The sequence below is a fragment of the Polypterus senegalus genome, chromosome 16 (genome assembly GCF_016835505.1).
Source record: "Polypterus senegalus isolate Bchr_013 chromosome 16, ASM1683550v1, whole genome shotgun sequence".
NCBI classification, from domain to species: Eukaryota; Metazoa; Chordata; class Cladistia; order Polypteriformes; family Polypteridae; genus Polypterus; species Polypterus senegalus.
This window is the reverse complement of record NC_053169.1, coordinates 46081194-46107169: the sequence shown is the minus strand read 5'-3', so window position 1 is coordinate 46107169 and position 25976 is coordinate 46081194. Positions and strand designations below refer to the sequence as shown.

The 25976-nt window shown below is 37.5% G+C and overlaps 1 protein-coding gene across 23 annotated transcripts in view; it reads left to right on the top strand.

The window, feature by feature from the left end:
* The window catches only part of nrxn1a (neurexin 1a), a 1096290-nt gene that overhangs the window by 52367 nt on the left and 1017947 nt on the right, over nt 1-25976 (top strand). For 8 of the 23 annotated variants that reach the window (XM_039738477.1, XM_039738489.1, XM_039738487.1 and 5 more), the window contains exon 3: nt 3725-3763. The exons of the other annotated variants lie outside the window; for them this stretch is intronic. In XM_039738477.1, the coding sequence (XP_039594411.1) occupies nt 3725-3763 (39 nt within the window). The remainder of the gene's footprint in view (nt 1-3724; nt 3764-25976) is intronic. 23 annotated transcript variants of the gene reach the window in all.

Here is a 25976-nt window from a genome sequence, read left to right as displayed (position 1 = left end):
CTGTAAATCTGCCTGTAGCAGGCTGTCCACAGAAACTGAGTTATCTTGCAAGAAGACTAGTGGGGATGCCACCAAGAGAACTCTAAAGGAGTAACAAGCTACAGTGATTGAAATTGGAGATACTATACATACAAATTCTGTTACCTGGGTGCTTCACCAGTTACATCACTTTGGGAGAGTGGCAAAGAGATAAACAACACCTGATATTTGAGATGTAAAACATTAAGGAGTGTATTTTGTAGTGCGTTTTTTATTAAACAGTGCAACTCAACTTATGTTTGTGAGTTCATGGCACATCACATTGAAGCTGTCTGGCTGCATGTGTTTGTTGTGGTGGACGAGTAGAATATATTTTACCTGCAAGAGCGATTGGCTCAACTGCCCCCACAAGGTATTCAAGGAACCTGGGCAATGAGCAAGACGGGAAGCAAAAATCAATAAAGGTGGCTTTCGATCAGTTGATTGATCAATTAATTGAAAGAAAGAAAAATTAAGTCAGGATTGTGGCAGAGCCAGTGTAGCAGAGAGGAGGCAGTCAGGAAAAGGCCCTGTGCAGGGCAGTGGTACTCCAGGGTAGGGTCGGTCCTGCTACTTGAGTGCTTAGCAGTGCTCTAAGTGTGCTCACACTGATGGTTGACAGATGGTGGTGGGAGAAAGAAGGGCTCGCCAGGTTTCCTCAGGGGTTGAGGGTGGACATGAGCAATATTTAAAAGGTTGACTGCACTTGCTGGAGAATGTTGTCTGCAGCTGAGCAGACCTTTAAAAATGAGCTGCAGAGGCATACATTGAAAGGATGCACTGATCTGTATATTTTTAGCAAAGACAAATCTTGGTTGTTTTAGATCCATTGTTCAACACTTTCGAGATTGCTTATTGCTTATCAGTGTTGGATTATTTATTGAAGATTAACTGCACTAAACTTTGGACAATGTTTGCGTTTGATTTGGTTTGTTTAAATAAAAGCACTGAGCACTTTTTATACCAACCTTTGTTGGTTTGAGTCCTCATAGCTCAATTTATTCTTGGAAACGTCACTATAGACGAACCAGGTTCAACTGGGATATGCCAGCTGCAGGAACAACACTTAACTAGAGTTTGTCAGAAAAGACACAGGAGACTCTGAAGTCAGCCCGAAGAAGGTTCTACAGTCTGGTGAGAGCAAACTTGATCATTTTAGCCATCAGAATAAACGCAATGTTTGAACACTGCTTTTACATGATCAGAAACACCCCAAAGTGAAGCATGGTGGTAGCAGCAAGATGCTTCCCTGCAACATGCCTTGGATGACTTTTGAGGGTAAAATGAATGCAGCAAAATACAGGGTAATCCTGGTGGAAAATCTGCGCCTTAAGAGAAGATTTGTTTTTTCCAGCAAGACAACAACCCCAAGCTTAAATTTGGAAAGGCTTTAAAAGCAATAATTTAATGTCCCAGAGTGACCAAGTCAGAGTATAGACCTCAAATCAAATGCAGATTAATGGATGGACTTGATAAAGGTTGTTTACTAACAATGTTCATGGAACCTAACACAGCTTAGACAGTTCTGCAATGGGGAGAAATTGTTGTGCCCATATGTGCAAAGCTGATAGAGACCTGTCCATGCAGTCTTAAGGCTGCCATGGCTGTCAAAGGTGCATCTGCTAATTACTGACTTGTATTGGGTAAATACATAAGTAAATTTATTTTCTGTTTAATATTTGTAACTAATATACAGTAATCCCTCGCTATATCGCGCTTTGACTTTCGCGGTTTCACTCTATCGCGGATTTTAAATGTAAGCACATCTAAACATATATCACAGATTTTTCGCTGGTTCGCCACTTTCTGCGTTCAATGGGTCTTTTAATTTAGGTTACATGCTTCCTCAGTTTGATTGCCCAGTTGATTTCATACAAGGGACGCTATTGGCGGATGGCTTAGAAGCTACCCAATCAGAGCATGTATTGCATTTTAACTAAAACTCCTCAATGCTATAAGATATGCTTCCTGCGCTGTGCTTGTTTGCTTCTCTCTATCTCTCACTCTCTCTGCCTGACGGAGGGGGTGTGAGCAGAGGGGCTGTTTGCACAGAGGACACGGACGCTCCTCTACAAAATGCCGCTTTATCGCGGTGCTTCTGTATACTTAAAAGCATGTATTGATTTTTTGATTGTTTGCTTTTCTTTGCGAGCGCTCTCTCTGACATTCTCTGCTCCTGACGCGCTCCTTTATGACGGCGCTCCTTTGAAGATAAGATATGTTTGCTTTCTTTTAATTGTGAGAAAGAACTGTCATCTCTGTCTTGTCGTGGAGCACAGTTTAAACGTTTGACTAAAGGGTGTTATTTTATGTCTAGAGGGCTCTAATAATGTTAACAGGGTGGGAGAGTTTATAAGGGCTTAAAATATATAAAAATAACCACACAAACATATGGTTTCTACTTCGCGGATTTTCACCTATCGCGGGGGGGTCTGGAACGCAACCCCCGCGATCGAGGAGGGATTACTGTAGATCCGTTAGCAGAGATCCATTTTCATTTTGACATTAAAGAGTCTTTTGATTAGTGTCAAAAAAGCCAAAACAAAATCTGATGTGATTCAGTGTTCCATAACAATAAAATGTGAAACTACTTTGTATAATTACTGCATTTTAGGCTAAATGACAGCTCTAAATAGATCAAGTGATTCATTGTTGTACAATAGTAAAGTGTGAAAAAAATCAAAGGGGGTGAATATTTCTTATATTCACTGTATATCCATCCTTTCATTTATCCATCCATTTTCTAACCTGCCTACCCAGTTCAGGGCTGAGGGGAGCTGGTGCCTTTCCTGATCAACTCTTTGGTGAGGTGCCTGTCCATTGTAAGGCACATTCACATGCACCTCACTAATACAAAGTTAATAGTTACTCTAACAAGCATGTCTTTGAATGTGAGAGGAAAAACAAAGAAAAAACACATGCAGACACAACGTAAACATGCTGCTTCATACATGCCACTTCCCTAAATTGAATGCCAATGAATTATAGGTGGAATCAAAAAACAAGTCCTTCCAAACACATGAAGAATGTTTCACAAATACAGTGACTGACCTGAGGTTTGAGCCCAGCTCTCTGGAGATGTAAGACAACACTACTAACCAGTGTTTCACTTCCAAGCTATTTGATTTGAAGATAATTAAAAGACAATTCTGACAGCAGAAATTTAAAAAATGTAAAAATGTGTAAGAACAGCAAAACTTTATGTTTTTAATGTTCAAGCAGACCTACAGAATAAAATAATTACACTGAATAACAGTAATTATTTATGCTTGCTATTTCTATTTATAAAGTATGGTTTTAGTGAAGGACACTGTTGATTTTTACTAAAAAGTCAACTATTTATACCATAGTTATGAACTGAGCTGAAGGAATATGAATATCTTACAAAGGTATAACAGAATAGTCATTTTTGCTCAATTGTTGTTTTCTTTACAGGTGTGGAGCTTTTTCTTCCAATATAGACTATTAAACTGTCTTAATAGAATTGGCTTAAGCATTCTATTGTTCAAGTAGATCTTTTGATTTTGCTTGAGCTTATTGTCTCCTAGTGCCCAAGGACTTGTCAGCTTCTCTAGTTACAGAAGGGCTGACAGAGTTTTTTTTTTTTCAATTAAAAAATAACATTTTTATAATGATTTATACTTTCTTTTGAGCGAGCTGTGAATCTGTTCGCAGCCTTTTAAACATTCTTCCTTTTATCAAACAGATTTTGGAAGAGTAATCACGACTGCATTACTGCCAACAGGTAAAAAATGGTTTCCTCCCTTTGGTCATACTGATTTTGTTTGACAACTTAAGTCAGTGTCTGTCTGTGATGTACTGGTGTTCAATCCAGGGCTTTCAGGATAGACTTTAGCACTCCTCATTATGGACATTAATTGACATAATGTTTATTGTTACTCTTGCCATAAAACCACCTAAATTAAAATGATGTATATTGTGGTAGTAGTAGTAGTAATAGTAATATTGTCACAGGTACAGAGTGCAGTTAAAATTCTTATTTGCATGACTAAAGAACATGTAACATGTTGCCGTACACCACTCCCATAATAATACAAAACATATATTTTTTAATAGAAAACACACCTGATGTTCTCCCTACATATATTGCCGTACAACTTGCTCAGTTATGCTCTCAGTTCTTGCAGCATTTTGGAAAACAAACAGGAGAAAAGCTGAAAATATTTAATTAGAGTTGTCAATCAACTAAGCTACATCTTTTATCCACGACAGGAAGGCAATATAGATAAAATTAAGGTTGTCATATGTAGGGCTACAACTAATGATTATTTTGGTAGTCGACTAATTGTTCAATGTTTTTTTTTTCCAGTTAGTCGATTAGTCACGATTATTTCATGCCTGACTATTTTGATGCATGCGACCTGTGGTTGCACATCCTGTTCTGGGCTCCAGTGCATGTCTTACCTCATCTGCTCATGTTTGTCCAACTCTGAATGTCACCTTGATGTCTCTGCATTAAAACGATTAAAATGAATAATAATCAAATTAAAATAACCAGTGAAACATATGAATTTAAAAATAATCAGATGTTAGTGTGACCATCACAATAAAAAAGAAATACATTAAACAACATAAACTAAAGTGCACATGGTCTTTAAACAAAAAAAGTGCATTTAACTTATCAAAAATGGCCACTGGCGTGTCTTAAAGTCCAAAAGTTTAAATAAAGCTTCAATACAAATAAAACAAAACAATGTACAGTTTATAAAAGATTCAGCTCATATGTTCCTGATTGCAGTGCAGGAATGTGAGCATTTCTAAATGCTCTGGTGTGAGGCTGGCTCTCTTCTTTGAGACAATGTTCCCAACTGCTGAGAAGAGATGCTCAGAGGGAGTAGAGGTAGCAAGAATACACAAGAATGATTTTGTAGACAGAGAAAGATGTTTTAATCATCACACGCTGAAGGAAAAGTGTTGTAGTTTATCACATCATGTACTATATTATGCCAAGATAAAAAAATAATGGACTAAAATATGTAACAAGCTAATTACTGATATACTCCAAAACGCAAGTTAAATAACGTTAGAGATGGTTTACTATTCATATGAACTCAAATAACGAAAAAAGAAGAAAAATAACTAGGACGGCTCAGCTACTCCTATTCACTCGTTTACTATAGCTCCCATCACGTTAGCAAATATAACTGAAATTATATTCACTTAACCCTTAAACCGCCGCAACCGGCTAGAGTCGGTTTCCAGTTTAATTTGGAAGCACGCCGAAGCTGAGTATATTCAGCGATGTATATTCATTGAATGCTGCAACCGGCTGTAGTCATGTCTCAGTGCAATTTGCCAGCAAGCAAGGGGCGAGTATATTTGGCGATGTACATTCATTGAACCCCGCAACCGGCTATATTTGCTTCACAGAGCAATTTGCCAGCACGCCAGATCTGATCAGTCAGTGCCGTATATTCATTGAGCAGCCCGCTCACGACCATTGCCGGCCCCGGCAGAACTGCAGAGCCACTGTCTCTGGGATTCAGCCACTGCACTAGACGAGCCTGCAGTCATCAGCGTTTACCTTTGTGTGTTTGCGTGCTGCCAGTTCAAGCGCAGTTGGCTTGGTGATTTACTGAATTTCATCAATGCCGTCAGTTGCACCTTGTTCATGTAATAATGGATTGTTACAGTAGTTTTTTTTTATATAGTTTTTACAGTTCATTTGCAGTGTGTAAAATGGTCAGTGTTGCGGTACTTATGATGCTCTTTGCATAACAAAAAATATATTCCATTAAAATTTCACATTTTCTTTGTGAATTGTGACAATTACTTAAAAACTGCAACTAAAAAGTATTTGGCATCCAGGGGTTCATTAACCCCCAAGTATATGTTGGTTTAAGGGTTAACTATCATTGTCGAAACCTTTATATACACATTATAGTACAAACATGAACGTTAACACGTGACACTAACTTTACTTGCTAATACTTACCTCTCAAGAGACATCACCGCTCCAGGATGCTTGCGTTTCAGATGCTCATGCATCGAGGTGGTGCTGCCGTGAAAAGAAAGCTCCGCTTTGCATAATCTACATTCAACTTTTTTTTCTTTTTCTGTGAAGTGCTCCCACACTTTCCATCTCACCACCCCCCCCCAACCGCCCAACTCGCCATTACAACCACGTTTATATTACTCTACATTCTTCTTCTCCTCAGACGTTCTTCATTTTATTAGGACTGTGTGCAGTCTTGACAAACAATAACAAACGATACTGCCCCCAGACGTTCATGTAGTGCATTGAGATTACAAAAACCAGTGTGGTTCTTTGTGAATGGAGCCTCTATTGAAGGTTCTGTTTATGACGCGTCAACAATAAAAAATACGCGTCGTTGATTTTTTTGTAGTCGACGTCGTTGATTACGTCGACTAATTGTTGCAGCCCTAGTCATATGTAACAATGAAGTGCAATAACTGATTTTTCTTGAATTTCCCTTGGGATAAAGTATCTATCTATCTATCTATCTACCTATCTATCTATCTATCTATCTCTGTTTTATTTGTTATCATGTGATTGTATCCCTAAATTTCAGATCATCTTTTAAACTGTATTAATATATACTGATAGAGACAAAAAAACAATGAGTGTCTGATTTGGAATGTGTAGTATATGATTCTGATCCAGTATATTTATCATTCTATAAAACTTTAGAATAAAAGACAAAGCAGTTAATATTAGCAAAGAATAGAGTGCATATTTGAAGGGAAACAATAGCATAGAGCAGGGGTGCCCAATGGATCGATCGTGATCAACCGGTAGATTGCAAAGGGTGGAGATTGTGTTGCATTCCAAAAAAAATTTTTTTAAACGTTAGTCTTTTATATATCTTCCCTATGGTATTTGCCACTTGATTGACATACAGGGCCCCAGTCTGAGATCTCTTTTCTTCTAACACACTGGTCATCCCGCACGCACGATCAAATGTGCGAGCTATTGCAAAATTCTGGCTGTGATCTAGTTAGCCTTCCAATTTATATCGACTAAAGAAGGGATTTAAAAAAAAAATTGTTTGGTGAGGGTATGGGCTGGATGTGGAATTGGAAGAGGGTTTTTATTCTCACAGTGTCACAATCGAAGTGCGTTTGTCTGATCTGTCAACCTAGCATTGCTATTCCAAGGAAGGAAACTGTGGAAAGGCACTTTCGAACTGTTCATAAAAACTAAGAAACTCACTTCCTTCCGAAAAGCGATCTGAGAAAGAGAAAGGAGAGGGAACTAAAAACGCAGTTAATCGGACAGCCGTCATTTTTCACTCGGCAGAGTTCAAAAGCTCCTTGACTGCATTATTTAGCTCAACTTATTTATGTGAGTCAGTCTATTCCCACATGAAGATTATTAAATCCAAATACTGTAGTGACCATAAATGTATTGAATTGTTATGGTGCCATAAAGGTTACTCTGTTATGCAAGGTACAACAACATATATTTTATATATATACATATAATTTTTAACATAGGTAGATCATTTCGACCTGGTCATTTTAAAAGTAGCTCACAAGCTGAAAAAGTGTGGGCACCCCTGGCATAGAGAGACTAAATTACGTATATTAACAGAGGAGGCACAAAATTCATTTACGCACAAAGGATATTATGTTCCATTAAAAAAAAGGCAGAAATAGTAGCCCTTGACTTTAAAATAAAAATGTTAATTAGAAATATTCCAAATGTCAACAAATGAATAAAAAACGATCTCTCTATTATGAAAAAAAATCTTGGAAGGTGACAAGACGTGATTTTCTCAGAGAGACACATATACATCATACGAGAAAGAGATTTAATCACGCCTTGGGCCGGAAATAAAGGACAAAGAGTAGATGACAAAGTAGAATGTAATAAAGAATTCAAAAATGTTGGCGCAGTACACATGCAGAGCAGGTTAGAGATAATGGAAGTACGAAAATTTGAATGTCTCAAAAAAGGATAGTAAAGATTGCATTAGTGCAAACAAACGGAAATTATTACTCGGTGAAATAACAGAACAGTGAAAAGAGATTGAATATATTGTTCGGATTTAAACTTTAAGTTGGAGACTTGTAGATCGTCTGACACGTGTTTCCAGCGAGAATTAAAAGATTCCAAAAACGTTGGCGCGGTATGAAGTCCCATGAGACGGAGACTATTAACATGAGATTCTTTGAAGTCACGCCCTTCTTACAACTATTTTCAAACAAGACCACAGTCATCTAACCTCAGTTGTGTGAATGCTTTTGTCAGACACACTTCCTACGCTCTCAGCTCTTATAAATTTTATCAAGACAATAATTTTATATGTTCTAGATGACATGTCAACAACAAAGCGAAGAAGAAAGAGAATGGGCAAACATTTGAAAAAGTCATTTTATTTATTAGAGAGAAAGAAAAGACATTCGCTCACAGACAGTTATACGTTACGTTGTCACGATGTAAGTTTTGCCAAGTTTATATGCCATATCAATGATTTCATTTTTCAACATATTGTTTATTATGGGATAAATATCTACTTGTGAAACCACAGTAAACCAGACTAGGAAATATAAAGAAGTAGCATTCATTGTTGCAACCCATCAAGGAGTTTGCACAATTATGGAATCCTATCATAACAATAAAAGAACAAATTCTTGACTAAAGAGAGCAGAGAAATTGATAGTTATCAGAGAGGTAGTGTAGGTGACTGATGGGACACTTGCTTTTCAGCCAGCTATTACAAAAATGTCAATAGACAACACAGTGTACTTTGGCTAGTAATACTCTGTAACAAAAAAATTTCCATTGCAATATAACATTATGTGGCTTTTCAGTGCAAATGGTGGGTTAATCACAGTACATTTCAATAAATAAATGTTTTTTTTAGATTTACATAAACCAAAGACCTATTAAAATTATTTTCTCTCATAGATATCTCTTTCAAGTAGAATAGCATTATGTAACAAAAATGACATAGCTGCACTATTTGGTTGAAAAAGGGCTGATCATTTCATGGTTATTCCGTCTTTACCAAGCAACCTACTTGCAAAGCTAGCCTGTTTTATTCTGTTTCCATGTATATATTTTTGTCTGTAAATTGATATATAAAAAGAAAATTCAGATTATTTAAATTTAACAGACCTTGCAGATACATGTAAAATTGTATCCAGATCTCATATAAGGATCTCTGGCAAAAGTAGGTGGTCAGAGATGTCTGCTTCTTTCATAGGAGAAATAAATTGTACTTTTTAAAATTCCCATGTTGAAAAAAAAAATATTAGCATTGCTAAAAGTAAAATAAGTTTTATTTTGCTGCTTATTTTTGACATCCATTCATCATCCAACCCGCCATATCCTAACCACAGGGTCACGGGGGTGTGCTGGAGCCAATCCTAGCCAACACAGGGTGCAAGGCAGGAAACACACACACACACACACCAAGCACAGACTAGGGACAATTTCGAATCGCCAATGTACCTCACCTGCATGTTTTTGGACTGTGGAAGGAAACCGGAGTACCTGGAGGAAACCCACGCAGACACAGGAAGAACATGCAAATTCCATCCAGGGAGGACCCGGGAAGCAAACCCGGGTCTCCTAACTGTGAGGCAGCAGCGCTACCCACTGCGCCACCATGGCACCCTTATTTTTGAGATAGTAGCAGTAATGTGTGAATTTTACATTTGCATTACAGGTGTGAGAAGTGAAGTACTTAGCACAAACTCATCAGAGCTCCAGAGTTCAATTTGTTGACTGTGTGTGGCATTTACACATTCTTCTCATGTGATTGTGCATTAAAACAGTTTTCTCTTGATAGAGATATGCACATTTGCTTCTTTGGGTATTGTAAATTGACCCATTAAGTGAAGTGAGTGCACATGTGTGCACTGTGATTGACTGATACAGAATTAGTTCTTGCTTTCTGCTAGATAATTCAACAGGTCTCCAGTCAATGGTTGGTGTAAATGGACCAATTTGGAGAAATTCCCTCATCCCATTTCAAAATTGGAAAAAATACTGTTTACCTCCACAATTTGCAACTCCTGTAAACACTCTTGATTTCAGTACAAAAAGTATGGTAATTAAAATTTAAATTTATACTAGTGGTTAAATGTTGAAGGGTGCAGCTGCACCAAATAGAATGAAAATTGCATTTTGTAAAGAATGTAATGCATTACTTTTGCCTGCAGTCCATCTTTTAGTCACTAAGTATTTTGTGAGGAGCTGATTTTAAAGTGCTTCACAAAGATGTTTGCAGTATAACAAAGCTTAAAGTGCAGTGTGATTAAACTTCTAATATACTGTAAGACTCTTTAAAATGCATGTAACCATCTTATTACTGGACATAATTAAGTGAAACTTTCCCAGGTTGTTCTACACACTTGGGAAATCGTACATAGAAAGTTTATACAGATTCTACACTACTGGAGTATGAGAGGGTTGAACAGTGATTTGCATTATCAAGTACTGGTATTAATAAAAGGACCAGTGAATGCTGATTTTTTTTTTTGTTCTGCTCCTTATGGAATATTTCACAGCAGTTAGTGTCACCTAGATACAAGATGCTTTCATTGCTCACACCTTTAATCCAAAGCATTAATTCCTTTATGATAATATTAAGAAGCGGCTTGATGAGCCCATCTCAAGGACATATTGTCTTTCCTCTAGCCTTTCCAAACAAGAATCATTCTGACTACCCTGAAAGGAATGTTTAAGGAATAACAACAAAAAGATCCAGAAACTATAAACTTCCAAAGAGTTAGGAACAAACATTATTGATTGACTTTTAAGAAATGTATATTTTAATTGTGTATAGTACACTATTAATGTTTTACACCTTGATATTCACTAATGGTGTAGCATATTTTTCAAAGTACAGAAAGTGAACATATTTTAGAGTGCATTCTTGTATAACACGATGATTGACAATGGAGAAATGTTGTATATTTGCCGTATTTGCAAGTAAGACTTTCACTGTACTCTGTACACTACTACCACTACTATTACTGTACATATATTACCACTACTACCACTATGACTATAACTATGACTACAGTACTGCACTACTACTACTACAACTACCACTACTACTACTACTAGTAAAAGTAAATTAGAAGGCAAATAAATTTTGAATTCTTACTTAGTGGAAACCTGCAAAAGGTTAGGGAGAGTGGGTGCCTATAAGCTATATCAACATACAAAGAGATTTACTTATTATAGCGTTGAATATTAGAGAAATCTGGGAGCAGGTGATCTCTATAGCAGATGTTGGTGTCTTTAATTGTAAATCACAATCTTATTGTTTTTACAGTTACTCAATAATACTGTTGACATATAGCAACATAGATAATGAAATGCTACAATGCCTATGCTGGGCTGTGCACCAGTTTGGCCTAGGTCATTAATACTTTGTATTCCTGAGCTACTGAAGACCATTGGCCTCCAGAGATTTTCTTGGTCAAGAATTTGGCATCCTGTAGTTTGGTTTCCTTCTGTCTTTGTATCTGGTGTTATCTAATGTAAAAAAGATAAACTAATGACTATCACATTATCAGTGGTACAATATTATGTTACTTTGAATAATTTATTTAATTCTATATGTTTTAAAATCTTCTTAATATCATTATCATCTTCTATCATCAATCCTGCTTGATCCAAGGGGAGCTAGAATATATCAGCAAGTGGAAGGCAGGAAGCAGCTCTAAGCAGGGCATCAGTCCATCACAGGTCCTACTCGTACATACATCCACATTCATACTTGGCTAGTTTGAAATAATACAAACATGCATGGCTTTGAGGATGTGGGAGGAAAACCAGGAAACGTGAAAGAAAACCCACACTGACATGGGAAAATGCTCAACCTCAGAGTGCATACGGACAACATTTGGGCCCAGATTTTGAATCCAGGATTCTTGATCTGTGTGGTGGATCTACTCTGCCACTGTTATCACTCTAGTTTTTATTTTACTAGTATATCTTACCGGTATCTGTATATATCTTTATTGAATGCACTTTGAGGTCATTTGTATTATATATTTTTGTAAAGCATTTTTGAACTGCATTCAATGGATCAAATGTGCGATGTAAGTACATATTATTATTATTATTATTATTGTTATAGCAAGGTATGTATTTATCTGCCTAAAAACCTAGATCTTACTGTTTTGCTAGTTTTTCAAACTCTGTATTTAAACCTCATATTACTTGCACTATTTTTTTTTTATCAAGACTGAGTATAAACTACCAGTAAGGTAAGCAAACAACAGCCTAAGGAGTTACATGTTCAAGGAATTTCATACTATAGATATGCAATATAATGGGTGAGAGTCAGCTTTTAACCAATGTAATGATAGTGAGGCTAAAATATAGAAAATTATTAATTTAGTTTAGCAAAATAAGCACATTTGCCCACCTCAAACCCATAATACTCCTCCATCTCTTGCCTGTCATTGTCCCTGACTTCTCTCCCAATCATGCCATGTTGGCATCTGTTTCTCCCACCATGAGCCCATACTCTAGTTCTTCTTGGGTTCATAAGCTCCTTTGACTGTCTAGGTTGTATGAGGGATATCTGTTTCATTTTCCAGTCAGGACGCCAGAAATATAATGAGATTTATACAGTAAGTTGGCTAAAGTCTACATTAACACTTTACTTTTCTCTGCTATGTTCCAGACGTAGGAACAGATTTTTTTAATGAATAACTAGGGGGCTTTGCCCCCTGCTTGCTTCGCTTGCCAACCCCCGTGCCTGAGCTACGTGCTAGCCTTTTTGCTGTTCTGTCACTCATGTATGGGGATGCGGATGTACAATTTAAACAGATTTTTATTTTCATGGGAATTGTTACATATGCATAATAGAACTATTCTACATTACAACGAGTAATTAACAATATTAAAAAAGAGTAAAACGTGATAATTTGAAAGTAAAGTATGTTTCATGTTGCGTTAGAGTTATTCATTGCGCAATATGATTTAGTTCTATTTGGCTTTAAAATTAACTTGCAAATACTTTTTAAACTTCTTTTTTTTTTTACACTTTTTCTGTAAAACTTCATTAAAAACATTTTTTTTATTAATTTTTCATCAATATCACATTGAATTTTTATTCTGTGTTTGGACTTCCATCGTGACAATGCAGCGTATAACTGCCCGTGACTGAATTTCATTTCTTTCTCTCTATTAAATAAAATGACTTTTTTTAATGTTTGGCTCTGTGATTTGTTAATTTTCTTTGCAAATTCTATTCTAATGGGAAACTGTTAACATCTTAATATGAATGGCATATCAAGATCTCCTTTCTTGTGTAATGTTATCCACAGAAGATGTACTACATCACCTTTTTTGGATACATCCTTCTTCCTACAATAATTTGGGTGGTGGAAGACTGGATGGTGTTAACGGTTGTAGATATTTTTTGGGATTTTGTAAGTTGATGTTTTCATCTTCCGCACAATCACCACCAACTGTTTCAGCATAGTCTGTTGATACCATAGTCATTTAACTAATTTGCCATGTAACTGATCAACATTTTTGGCGTTAATTTCATTTGACTTCATCGTGTCTCGGTGCTAGGATTGCCCATGTGCTCATTTTTCTGTTGATAACCCTTCGTGATGAAATTCTTCAATAACATTTGGACATAATACGTCTTCTTTAATCAAGAACTTAAAATTAAGAAAACATTAAAATTTATAAAAGCAAAAAGAACAAAAACTGTGTCCGTCAAAATCTTTCACATTAATGAGAGGTGAGATTACCGTGTGCATGGTTGAATATGGTTGAGAAGAAGGCGTGACTTGAAAAAATCTCATGGCCAAAGTCTCATCTTGCGGGATTTGAAAAAAATCTTCAAAAAAGTCTTGTCGCAGGATTTTTTTTAAATAATAGAGAGACTAGGGTTGGATATCGTTTACATTTTATCAATTCCAAATCTAATTCCAATTCTGCTTATCATTTCCAATTCTTATCGATTCTAATATGGTTACAAAAAATAGTCAAAGTGTTTCAGTAACAAAAAACAGTCTTTATTCTCTTTTAAGAGTTTAACCTAAAGTTTTACAGCATAGGTTTCTTGAAGCAGTAAAACAAAAACAGGGTGTTTCAATATAAAATAAATAATTATAAAATAATTAAACTTTCTTTAACCTAAATGTCAGAAATACACAAAGCAAAAAGTGTGTGCATATGTGCAACAATAAAGTGAACAGTTAAGAAAAATACGCATATTAACCTTATCTGGACATATTGTGTCTCCAGCAGTGGAGAAAACCCTCTCACTAGGGACAGAGTAGGCCTGCACACACAAATATGAAAAGGCCAGCTCTGATAGTAAAGAATATGTAGTCCTTTTGTATAGGTTGCAGTGGATTTTCCTCAGGTATCTTTGAGCACTGTTTATCCTTTTATATGTGTGTCACTGATTTAAATTTTTAGATTCAGGTTTAAAGAAGTCAGTCCAACAGAGACATTTTAAAGAAAGACTAGTGTCTTGAAGTGTGACAATGCAACCATAAATTGGCAACTGTCAGCTGGTCAAATAAAAAGAAATGAAACTATGTACAAGTTCACTAAACAGGCCAAGTCAATTTCCGGAATGTTTGTACTGATTTTAGCACAAGAATAGCCTGTTTTAGCCTTCACTGTAAGGAAGTTTATTCCACTTAATTGTATAAGTTTATTCCAATGAATTTGTTTATGTGAATGTTTTAATTGAAGTTTAACTCTTGTTCAGTTCAGAAGGCTGGGCGTAAACATAGCCTGTTATAAGGCTTGTACTGCCGAATTAAATGAACAAAATATGCTGGATGGATTACCAAATGTAATAACCAGTGCAAACACACGGGCAACATATACATCAGGACAATGCTTATGTAGAGAAGTATCCTTAATTTTTACTGAAATATGACCGCTCAGAGAAAGAGTTCTGAAACAGTTTCACTGCCTTCTGCTACAGTTAAATTAAACTCATGTACGATTTTACAGGTTTTTGTGAAAGTTATAGAAAAACACAGTACCGGTAATCATGATAATCAAAATATGAAGTAGTGTTATAATTATCAGGAGTATCACTTAGTTTAATTATAAAAACAATTAACCATTCCATTCCTACCATTGCTACATCAGGCACTTAAGCTGGGGGACTGCAAGACAATGAAGACAGTACATTTTTTAAATGAGCGATGTGCTATAGTAAATGTTTTGACATGTTTTTGTACAGCCTCCCTTACAAGAAATAATCTTGCCACAACTGCTGGATTTTGTGTTGTCACTATTTTCTCATTCACTATTAATCTTGTTATCTTTTCTTTCTTTTTCCTTATTTTTTTAATAACAAGTACAATCCTGTACTTGTGTGCTAAAATTCACTTGTCTTAAACACACAGCCTTTCCAGACACGTTCTTTATTGTTTTTGTTTACAACATGTTGATGCGATGCTGTATCATCAACACTGTGCACCATTTTTATTTGTAGTTTCACTTGCATTTTTCTATAAGGCTGAAGTTGACTACTTATTCTTCAGCTGCTTATTCAGATTTTTTGTGGCTCCTTAAATTCTGCTGTTGTCATTTTTGTCATGTATTATTGTGCCTTCCAAAGTCTTCTTTCCCAGTACAACAGATACTGTAAAAGAGCCAGTACCATTATGTTTTTGGAATTTTGGTACTGAATTAATATTGAAATATTGGTTTGTGTGACCTCCCTAAGCACAACAATAAACAATAAAATTACAAAAGCTTAGTTGAACTTTTTCTCTCCCATAGAAAAATGTACATACAGTAACTGATAAATGTGATCTTTAAATTCATGTCATCAAGGTGAATAAGTTCTTAAGCTGGATATTAAGCTTCTTTTGCAGCATGTTGTTGTCTTACTTACAGCTAGTCTACACTGGCTTACCCCAACAAGAGTTCCTCTTTGTGTGTGTGTGTGTGTATGTGTGTGTGTATGGTGGTGTTTAAAATGCTGCTCTGCACTTCTTTTACAGTATTATGAGGAAACCTATAAGAGATAAAACCTATTCTTCGCAAGGTTATTACCTTTCAGTTAAAGAGACACCAGTACCATAAATACATTTGCTGGCTTTGTCCTAACTACTAAATTATAATTAATAGTTCTTGGAATCAAATAGGTGCACTTATTGTTCTGATGTAGGCAATGCTTTGTTACTTTCCTGGTCAGCTTTCTTTGTTTTTGGAGCTTGTCTCCCTCTTGACCTTGGTTGCAGCTTTTGGTTGCTTGTGGTACTTTAGTTTTCTCTTCAAGGATTTTTACACACAGTGTCCTCAATTTCTAGAAAATTACTAGTGCTTGTGATCAGTCAGGTCATGCTGTTATCAAGGCAAATGTGGCTCTTACTTATATGGTCACTCTGTGCACTCACTATTCATCATCAATGTTTGGACTAATGGCATCCTCATCCAACTCCAGTATAGATAAGTCTCACACATTTCCAGTCCAGCACATTTGTCCTTGGAGTAAAAGGGATTGTTGCAACCTCTGTTATGGCTACATCTTCTAGGCTATGGGGTTCAACTATGGACTGCCAAAGTTACAGGCAGGTGGAGAGTTGTGAGCTTGATGAGAGGGGCCCAGGTCTGGGTTTGGCAAGGAATTTTAAATTAAGGAATAGAGGTCTTACCATTAGTTTCATAGGTGTACATAAGCTATTCCTTTCAGGTTGAAAATTGGAGCGAAGCTCTGTCCATCAGGATTGACAATCATTTAATTATGGCTCTTTGTTTGAAATTGGGTGTGCCTCAAAAAGATCTCTCTGCAGTGTTAGCTGGTGTGGAGTTTATCATCTTATCAGCAAACTTTTGAGGCATCATGTATAAATGTGCATATGCTCAGAAACAAGTGTTAGCCAATTCTTATGCAAAAGTCAGGATTTATAAATCATGAACTTGACGTGAAAATTGGCTTAATGGTGTAACAAATTTCGATCATGTGTAAGTCCTATGCAGACTTTTTGGGGGTTGGCAATTTAGTTACTTTAGACAGCAGGACAATGAAGTGAACAGAAAATCTTGTTTCACTGCACATTTTAATGATGTCAGTGAAAATCTGCTATTCTTGAATTGATTATGTCAAAGTTTAACTGACATTTTCTCTCAAAACAACTGTCTTAATTATTGGTAATAATACCGTATTCTTATACCTAATGTGAATCACCATTATGTGTAGCCTACCATGTGCTGTGTGTTGTGTGGCATAACGAGCAAAAGCAGGTTTAGTGCTTTTGGAGGGTATCATCAATGGCAGGCTATGCAAGAAAGGAGTTTTCAGGGAATCACACTGATTTTTTGGTTCATGACTAAGGGTGGCTTATAAACCAATTTAGGCTTTCTAGAACTAACTTCTTGTCATTGTGTGCTGAATTGGAGCCTAAATTACAGAGCCCAAAAAGTAGAAATCACGTGATCCGTGTTTCGTTACAGGTTTTGAAAACCTTAGGGTATTTGGAAACAGGCATTTTTCAACATGAACTGGCAGACCAGTAAAAAATCTCATGATTATCCCTGAGCCATGTCATGCCATCTGTATGGGATGGTATAATTAAGATGCTACTTAGAGAAATACAAAATCCTTAGAGTTGGATCGGTCAGGGTGAGTATGATGGTATTAAGTGGCAAACTGCCGCAATTTCTGATTTTCCTAATGCAATCAGTACAGTTGCCTCAACACATGTTGAGATAAACGCACCATCATCAAATTAGTTTGCTTTTGTAAACGGAAATAACATTCATTCAGTTACTATACAAATAGTATGCAATGCTTGTATATGTCTGAGTAATGTTGTAAGATGGTCCAGTTGACCCCACAATTTCTTTATTTTATCAGACTATAGTGTGGGACGTAAACTTTAGGGTCATGCTGTTTGTGATTGTTGGCTTCTTGATAGGTAAGTCTAAATTCTAGGATTGCGATTAAGTTTAGTACAGTACAGACAACTTGTAAAATCTTTTTTCAGGTTATATAATAAACCACACATGGTCTGTGATAGCACAAACTTTTGGTTTGTTAAAAGGTAGATGGCGGCGTTTTAAACTTGTCATGAAGCAAACTGCCTCACGTAAGTTTGCCACATTGTGATTTCTTGTACAGTACTGCGCAACATATCACATAAACGTGGACTGCCTCTGCCATCTGAGGCAGGCCAAGATGAGTGCATGGAAGACCCAGACCCTGTCCCTCAGAATATCACCATAATGGCAGATCAAAGTTGTTTGGTTGTTGTATGTCGAATGTGAAGAGACTTGTATGTATGGCAGCACTGAGAGCTACTTGGCAAAATGATATGATTTTTTTACAAGTTCAGTGGGAATTAGGGGAGGATGGTATGACCAAAATTCTACGGTATTTGAATGTATTTTTTTCCCCATGCATGAGTGGATGTTAACCACATTTTCTACTGCAATTACTGGCTAAGAATAACCTATTCCACTGTCAAAAGTATTGTACATTGTACAAAAAAAAACATTTTAATGTGAACACAAGTATTAATACAGTTTTGCATTGCCCCATAAAGTGATAGTTTTCAAGGGGGTGGCACTAATGGAGAAGGTATCACATTGCATGACAGATGCAGTCAAAATATAGAACCTTTTTATTGAACAAATTTTGCAAAAACAAACTATAGTTTTGACAACATATTTTCAACCATACAAAGAGGCATTTAGACTTAGTAAAATATCCAGAGGTGCTTGTCAAAAATTGTATTGCACCGAATATGTCTTAGAAAAGGAATAAACAGTAAATATATTTTGTAAACCAACTACACTTTCTGTTAATATTAACAATCTCTGTCCGCTGACACGTTAAAATGACTTTTTAAACAACTTTATCATCATTAAACTGCATAATATTTAAACTAATAAATAATAACAATAAAATAAATAATTATTACTGATAGTTGCACTATTACTTAAAGACTTCTAGCCCAGGTGCATTATACAGTAGTCACCAAATTAAAATAAAATAAAACAAGTGCAACTTGGTGATGACATCTTTACCAACTGAACCATCATTTAGGCAAACTGCATTAATATGGACCTTGCTTCAAGCTAAGCTATACTGGGAAGAAAAAAACAAACTATATGTCGAGAACAAAGTCAACATTTCCACTTTATTCTCATAGTTCATAATTAAAGTAGAATGTCATAAACTAAACCTCTTCCTAAAATCAATGTTTAATCAATTACTTAATTTACCCCGTCATAAATTAATGCAGCACAATAAATGCTTTGTGTTAAGTGTTCCCCGTCCCAGTGGGTAATCACTACGCTTCTTAAACTGACTTCCTCCGCACTAAGAGAAGACAGCAATCACCATACAGAATCCATTTACTTCATGATATTCCTGCTTTCTGAAAATTTAGAATGCTAAGATGCTAAGATAAATACTTGATATCATTTTCATGATGAAGTGCATTAAAGCAGGTATTACACATGCACGGTAGTGAGGCGGTAGTGCTGCTCCCTCGCAGTAAGGGGTCCCCTGGTGTATGTTCAGTGTAGAGAACTTTATGGCAGGTGTGACGAGGCTCCAAAAAACTTTAATGTATGAATAGCTATCACACAGGTTTAACTTAAATATTGTGCAAATGTTGGGTTTCTGATCTGCTGGTCTGAGACACAAACAGAGAATTCAATGCATGTTCTTCTGAGTGGGCTATCTTTATTGCATGCATGCTGTCTCTATCTGATGTACCAAAACCCCAGTTCCTTTTTCCTTCCTTCCTTTTTCTTTCACCACATAACCAATCACCACACGATAAACGTCTTTGTGAAATTAAAACTACTTATAAACTTAGCCCACGGAGTGTTCAGAACTTTAAAAATATCTTCGTTATACATGTTTAATTATGCCATCCATTCAGAGTTGCGCCCATCTCTGAACGAGTCGCCAGCACATCGCAGGATGAATACAAGCAAAACATACACTAGCAGGGTCAATATAGCACAACAAAACCCCACATCCTACATGACTCTGAAAGGAAACTGAAGCACGCCGAGTAAACCCACCAGAAAAACATGCAAATGCAAGGCAGGCACGCCGCCGTGCCCCCATATGATTAATGCATGCTTTAAGGCATTTCACCATGAAAATTATATTAAGTATTTATCTTAGCATTCTAAATGTTCAGAGAGCAGGAAGATCATGAAGTGAATGTATTCTGTGCGGCGATCGCTTAGTGCAAGAAGAAGTCAGTTTAAGAATCACTTAAGCATTTAATGTGCTATATAACTTATGACGGGGTTTGACAAAATCTAGTAAATTATAAATATTCATTTTACGATGAAGTTTAGTTTACGATGGTCTACTTTAAAGTCAAATTACGAGAATAAAGTCAACATGTCGTCACACTATTACACAGTACCCAGGTACATTACACTGTATTGAAAACAAGTACAACTTGGCTTGCAGTATTATCCAGTAGTATAGAAACAGTATTTACACATCAGACCTTTTAAAACAAAAGTTATCTCCAGGCGACGGACATGACTCCTTTTTTTCGGCAAAAGTTCTTCTGTTCATCATGTTCAACTTTACTTTTAGTTCAGTTTCGGAATGCTCTCTGTCCATTTTCACCGCGTGGTGCTACCGCCCACTATTTGGTGGTGTAGTAGTGAAAAAGAGCCCTAGTGCAACAAATCTGTGTTTAGCGGTGTAGCAGTGAAAAAGGTCCCCACTTGAACAGTTTACCGCTGCCACGTTCCGAACGTCGTTTAAGCAATTTAAACCGGTGTTGCGGTATAAGAAAAATCCATATCATAAAAAAATTAAAAACGGTTTTCGGTATGAACCGGTATACCGCCCAGCACTAGTAGGAATGTTTTGAATATTTTGCAGTTCTGTGGATGGAGACTGCGTCAGTTCATGCTGTTTACTGGTAGTAGTGTAGGCACTGCATAATGGCACATTGCTATTACTGTCTCCATTCAGCTACTGTCACCTGCTCCCACTCTTGTTTTCTTTCTTTTATTTGTGACTGACACAGTGAGACCACCAAAAAGAATGTTTTTGTGGTTCTTCAGTTTTGTCAGTAATGCTTTAAGTTCACATTCACCGAAGTTTCATTTTCTGTGTCCTCCCATGGTTTGGAGTAAAAACATCACTCAGGAACATGTCCAGATTTATGTGGTGATTAGATCATAAATATTCAGAAAGATGTTTTAAGTTATGGATGGTTGCCAGTGAGAGTGTCTAATAGGTCATGTACGATCACATAGTTTTAAATTGATTTGAGATTAATAAAACAGCTTTGTGTAGCACATAGAGTACATATGGTTGTGAAAGGTCATGTTCTAGGAATAAGATGAAAATCACAGATAGCTATTTATTCCCAGCTTTTCTGTGTATGTAGTTATAAAGAGCCAGAACTTACCTTGCAGGCAGAAAAGGGGTTCATGCAGCGACACTCTGGTGAGACAGCAACTTTGTATGCTTTGGGTTAGTTGAGGGCAGCAGCCCTTGTAAGGTAAACACAGAGAGAGAATGAGGGAAACAGTTTAGAAAGCCATAAAAAGATTTGAAGTCCTGAATATAATTACGAAGAGGGTGAATGAGAGTCATGTTATTGTAGGTAGAAGAGCGTGCACACATGCAAGTGAAATAACTCGGTATGAGGAGAGTTCTTGGAAAGGGAGGATGTTGCATGGCTGTCGTAACGTTAGTGCATCCAAATTGAATGGGTTTCTTAGCGGCAACGAGAGGGATTCACCTTGGCAATCTGCCGGCCATTTAAGTTTAAGGAGTTTGTAGATGGAAGGGGTCTTTCTGCTGTGGATGATCGGACACTGATCTCCTGGGGGAGCAGTACTGTGGGCACAGCTGTAGAGGACTGAGAATTCAGGCTTATCTGGTGAGCTGAAGGTTCCTTTCCCTATGTATATAGTTTTTGAATTTTCCTTTTCTTTTTGTTGATTTTCTTTAACAAGAAAGGATTTATTTTTGCAAATATTTGTTGTTTTGGTTTGTTTTGTTATTTGTTGGAAGTTATCATTGGAACTAAGCTAATTTATGGATGACACTTCTCTGACCTTGTTTTGAATATTTGTTTTGGTTATTTAACTTTTGTATTAAACAGGCACACCCAAGCCTTGGATTCTTCCACCACTGATCCTTTCCAGTACGGCTCCAGATGCCTGGAGTCCGAGTTGTGCCAAGGTCCCAAGGCATGGGACGTTACAATGGTTTTCAATGTCTGATTTTTTTGTTTTGCTTACATCGATTTAGACTTTTGAGGAAAATTTTACTATGGAATCTGTGCAAAATTTTTCCAACGAGGCCCCTGATAATCCAGAGTCCACAGCATACCTGAGCCTTCTATACCATTAAAGACCAGGGGCCTCATGTATAACGCTGTGCGTAGAACTCGCACTATAACATGGCGTAAGCACAAAAGCCGAAATGTGCTTATGCACAGAAAAATCCAGATGCAGGAATCTGTGCGTACTCCAACTTCCACGTTCTTCGGCTACATAAATCCCGATCAGCGTGAAAGTAACGCTCGTGCATGCGCTTTATGTAACGCCCCAACTCCTCCCAGAATTATGCCTCTTTGAATATGCAAATGAATATAAATCGCCCTTAAACTCAGCCTTCTGTGAAAAGACAATGGGAAAAGCACGGGGGAAAATATAAGAATTTCAGTGAATACCAAGTGGAGGCAAAGGAAAAACATACTATTTGTTCAAATAAACCGTGGTATAATCAACAAAAGGAAGTTGATCGAGTGACATAGCGTGTTGGAGAAACTCGAAAGCTCAAGTTCACAAAGTCGCACAGTGCCCGAAATAAAAAAGATGTCACATATCAAAGTCACTGTGAAAAGGCGAGTCGTAGCCCACAGTCTGAGTGTCATATGAAAACTTATTAGGTTACAGAGAAAACAAGGCACACAGTGGGGAAAAAGCACGAAATGTCAACTTCAATCTTGACATTTCCACTTTAATCACGTAGTTTATTTTGTCATTAAAGTAGAACATCATAAACTTCATCTTAAAATCGTTTAATTAACCAGTTTCTCAAATCACATCGTAATTAAAGTAGCACATTAAATGCTTTGTTTTGTATTTGATCTTCTATGTGCTCTATGTGTGTGAATCACTACTTGCTTCTTAAACGGACTCTCTTCCTCCAACTGGACACAGAATCCATTACATTCGTGATATTACAGCTCCTGAATAACTGAAATACTGAGATGTATACGTGATATCGTTTTTATGATGATAGGAGTTAAAGCACGTTATTAAACATGAGTTTCACGGCACAGTGATTGTGTGCGACCTTCGATGAAATAATTTATTGCAGCAGTACTCAGGGGCGGCTCTAGGCTTGTGGTGGCACTGAGCAGAGGAAGAATCAGTGGCTCCTTCGCCCGCCAATGTCAGTAAGGTAGCTTATGCACGGTGGATGGCCAGACGCATTGCCACCCTTCCACCCAGCTCAGCTCGCCGTCTGGGAGCTCCCATAGTCCTTTTATATTCCTTGACCCGGAAGTGTTCCAATCCCCAATCCATGTGACTCTCAATCCCATCCGGGTCAGGTACAAGTCCTTTCTTCACCGCAGAAGCCTGTCGCTCTTCCCTTGACGAACTTCCGGGTCATAGGGCACAAATAAGTCTCTGGTCCTTCCTGCAGCTTCCTCTTGTGGCCCCTGTGGTATCCAGCAGGGCTGAGGATAAAAACTACATAGTCCATGACTCCCTGCTGGTCTTCAGGGCACCTCCATACTGCAGGGAGGGCTCCATCTGGCAGCCTGGGGGTATTGGCCGGGATGACAAGCCAGCCACATCTCACAGCACATAGAAGATCAAATATAAAACAAAGCATTTAACGTGCTACTTTAATTGCGATGTGATTTGAGAAACTGGTTAATTAAACAATTTTAAGATGAAGTTTATGATGTTCTACTTTAATCTATACTAATAAAAGGCAAAGCCCTCACTCACTCACTCATTCACTCACTCACTCACTCACTCACTCACTCATCATCACTAATTCTCCAACTTCCCGTGTAGGTAGAAGGCTGAAATTTGGCAGGCTCATTCCTTACAGCTTACTTACAAAAGTTGGGCAGGTTTCATTTCGAAATTCTACGCCTAATGGTCATAACTGGAAGGTATTTTTCTCCATTAACTGTAATGGAGTTGAGCTGGAATGACGTGGGGGGCAGAGTTTCGTGTGACATCATCACGCCTCTCACGTAATCACGTGAACTGACTGTCAACGCAGTGCGTAGAAAACCAGGAAGACCTCCAAAAAGCGCTTAAGAAAACATGCATTATATAATTGAGAAGGCAGCGAAACAATAAGAAGCGAGCGAGTGACATATACTACCATAAAGAAAGAAAGCAAGGTGTAAACCTAAACTTTAAATTAAGTTCATAGACAGGCTACTGCTGGCGTTTCACATGCCCACAGGTAATGGGGGATACAAGTTTAATGAGAGGACGCGGGATATAAACGAGAGTTTTGATCACTTTATAACTAAGTTAAAATTGTAGGTGAAGGGGTGTGCTTATGCAAATTCCGAGACTGTGTTTGTGGGGATTGACAGTTAAGGCGGGTGGGGAGTCACGTCATCATCTCCCCTCCCATTCATCTCATTTGGCTCTGAGCTGAGCTCTGCAGCTAACGCCGTCTTCCGAAGCAACTTAGTCAGACTGCCACCAAATACTCACAGAAAAATCCACAAGTTAATACACACGCTGTCTCTATAGAGTTTCTCCACACTGAATCCTCCAGGCACTACTTACAAAAGGTTACATTGACAATCGTGTTACGTTATTTTTAAAATCTTTCCTTTTCTTAGCACAAGCACAGCTGAGAAGCTTCGATGCATGTGCTCCATAACGCGTAAAAATAATGCATTTAATCACACTTTGCATTACAAGCAAAGGGAGCTTTTGTCAATGCATGATTTCCTGGTACACGATTACTTTGATCAGCGCATCCCGATTCATTTTACCCTCGCACCACCTTAGTTTGAGAAGAAGTATGAAAAATATGAGGTTAACACAGAAAAACAGATCACCAATTCAAGCTTTATGAATAATCGATTAGCCATCAATAATTGTTTTGGTAAAGCCATCCTCCTTCCATTTTATAATTTTTCCGCCACTAGCCGTGATTAAATGAGCGGTAAATAAAGTAAGAGCAAAGCGAGGGTGACTTATTTAGGCAGGCATATATATGACAGCAACACTCATGACAATGTCAATCATGTTACGTTATTATTAAAATGTTTCCTTTTCTTTTCATTACTTCTTTAACACACTACTTCTCCGCTGCAGGCGCTGGTATTTTGATATATATATATATGAATGACCTCCAAAGAGCTGAGACTTTTGATATCATGAGCGTGTCTGCAAAACTGTGGTCTCCTGCCCTGCAAAAGTCGAGCAGCCAGCGCGTGCATAGCTGTGCCGGCCTTTGAGACGCTGACTGCGCTTCTGCCTTAAGTCAAAGTGAGCACTTTTAATTTTTTCATCCTCCCCTGCGCTATAGCCCAGACAAGTGCAAACACGGGACCCCTTTTCTACACCACGCAAAATAATATTAAGGCGATTCACACTTTCTTTTGCGTATCGATTATGAGGTTCTCACCGGATTATGAAGACACGCACACGAGTAGAGGACTGACAGTGCCATCACAGCCGATTAATGGCGGGGCGTCTCACCAGTCTACACAAGCCCCACCGCGACTGTCCTCAAAAGGCGATCATATCGTCAGCGAACACATCTCTCTATACTATATAAAAGAAAAAGGCAACTTTCCTTTCTTTACACCTTTTTTCCTTTTATCCCAAACCAAAGCCTTTCTCGCTTAACACTGCAGAGGACACAAAACTAATTTTCTTTAAATGCCGGTAAGGCACATTACCAGAGGCACAAATTTGAGCGTTCACATAGAAAATGTAATTTCTATACCACAGCCGTCGTGTAGCGCCTTTCAAAAGGGATCTACTACCGAGAGATGATCCA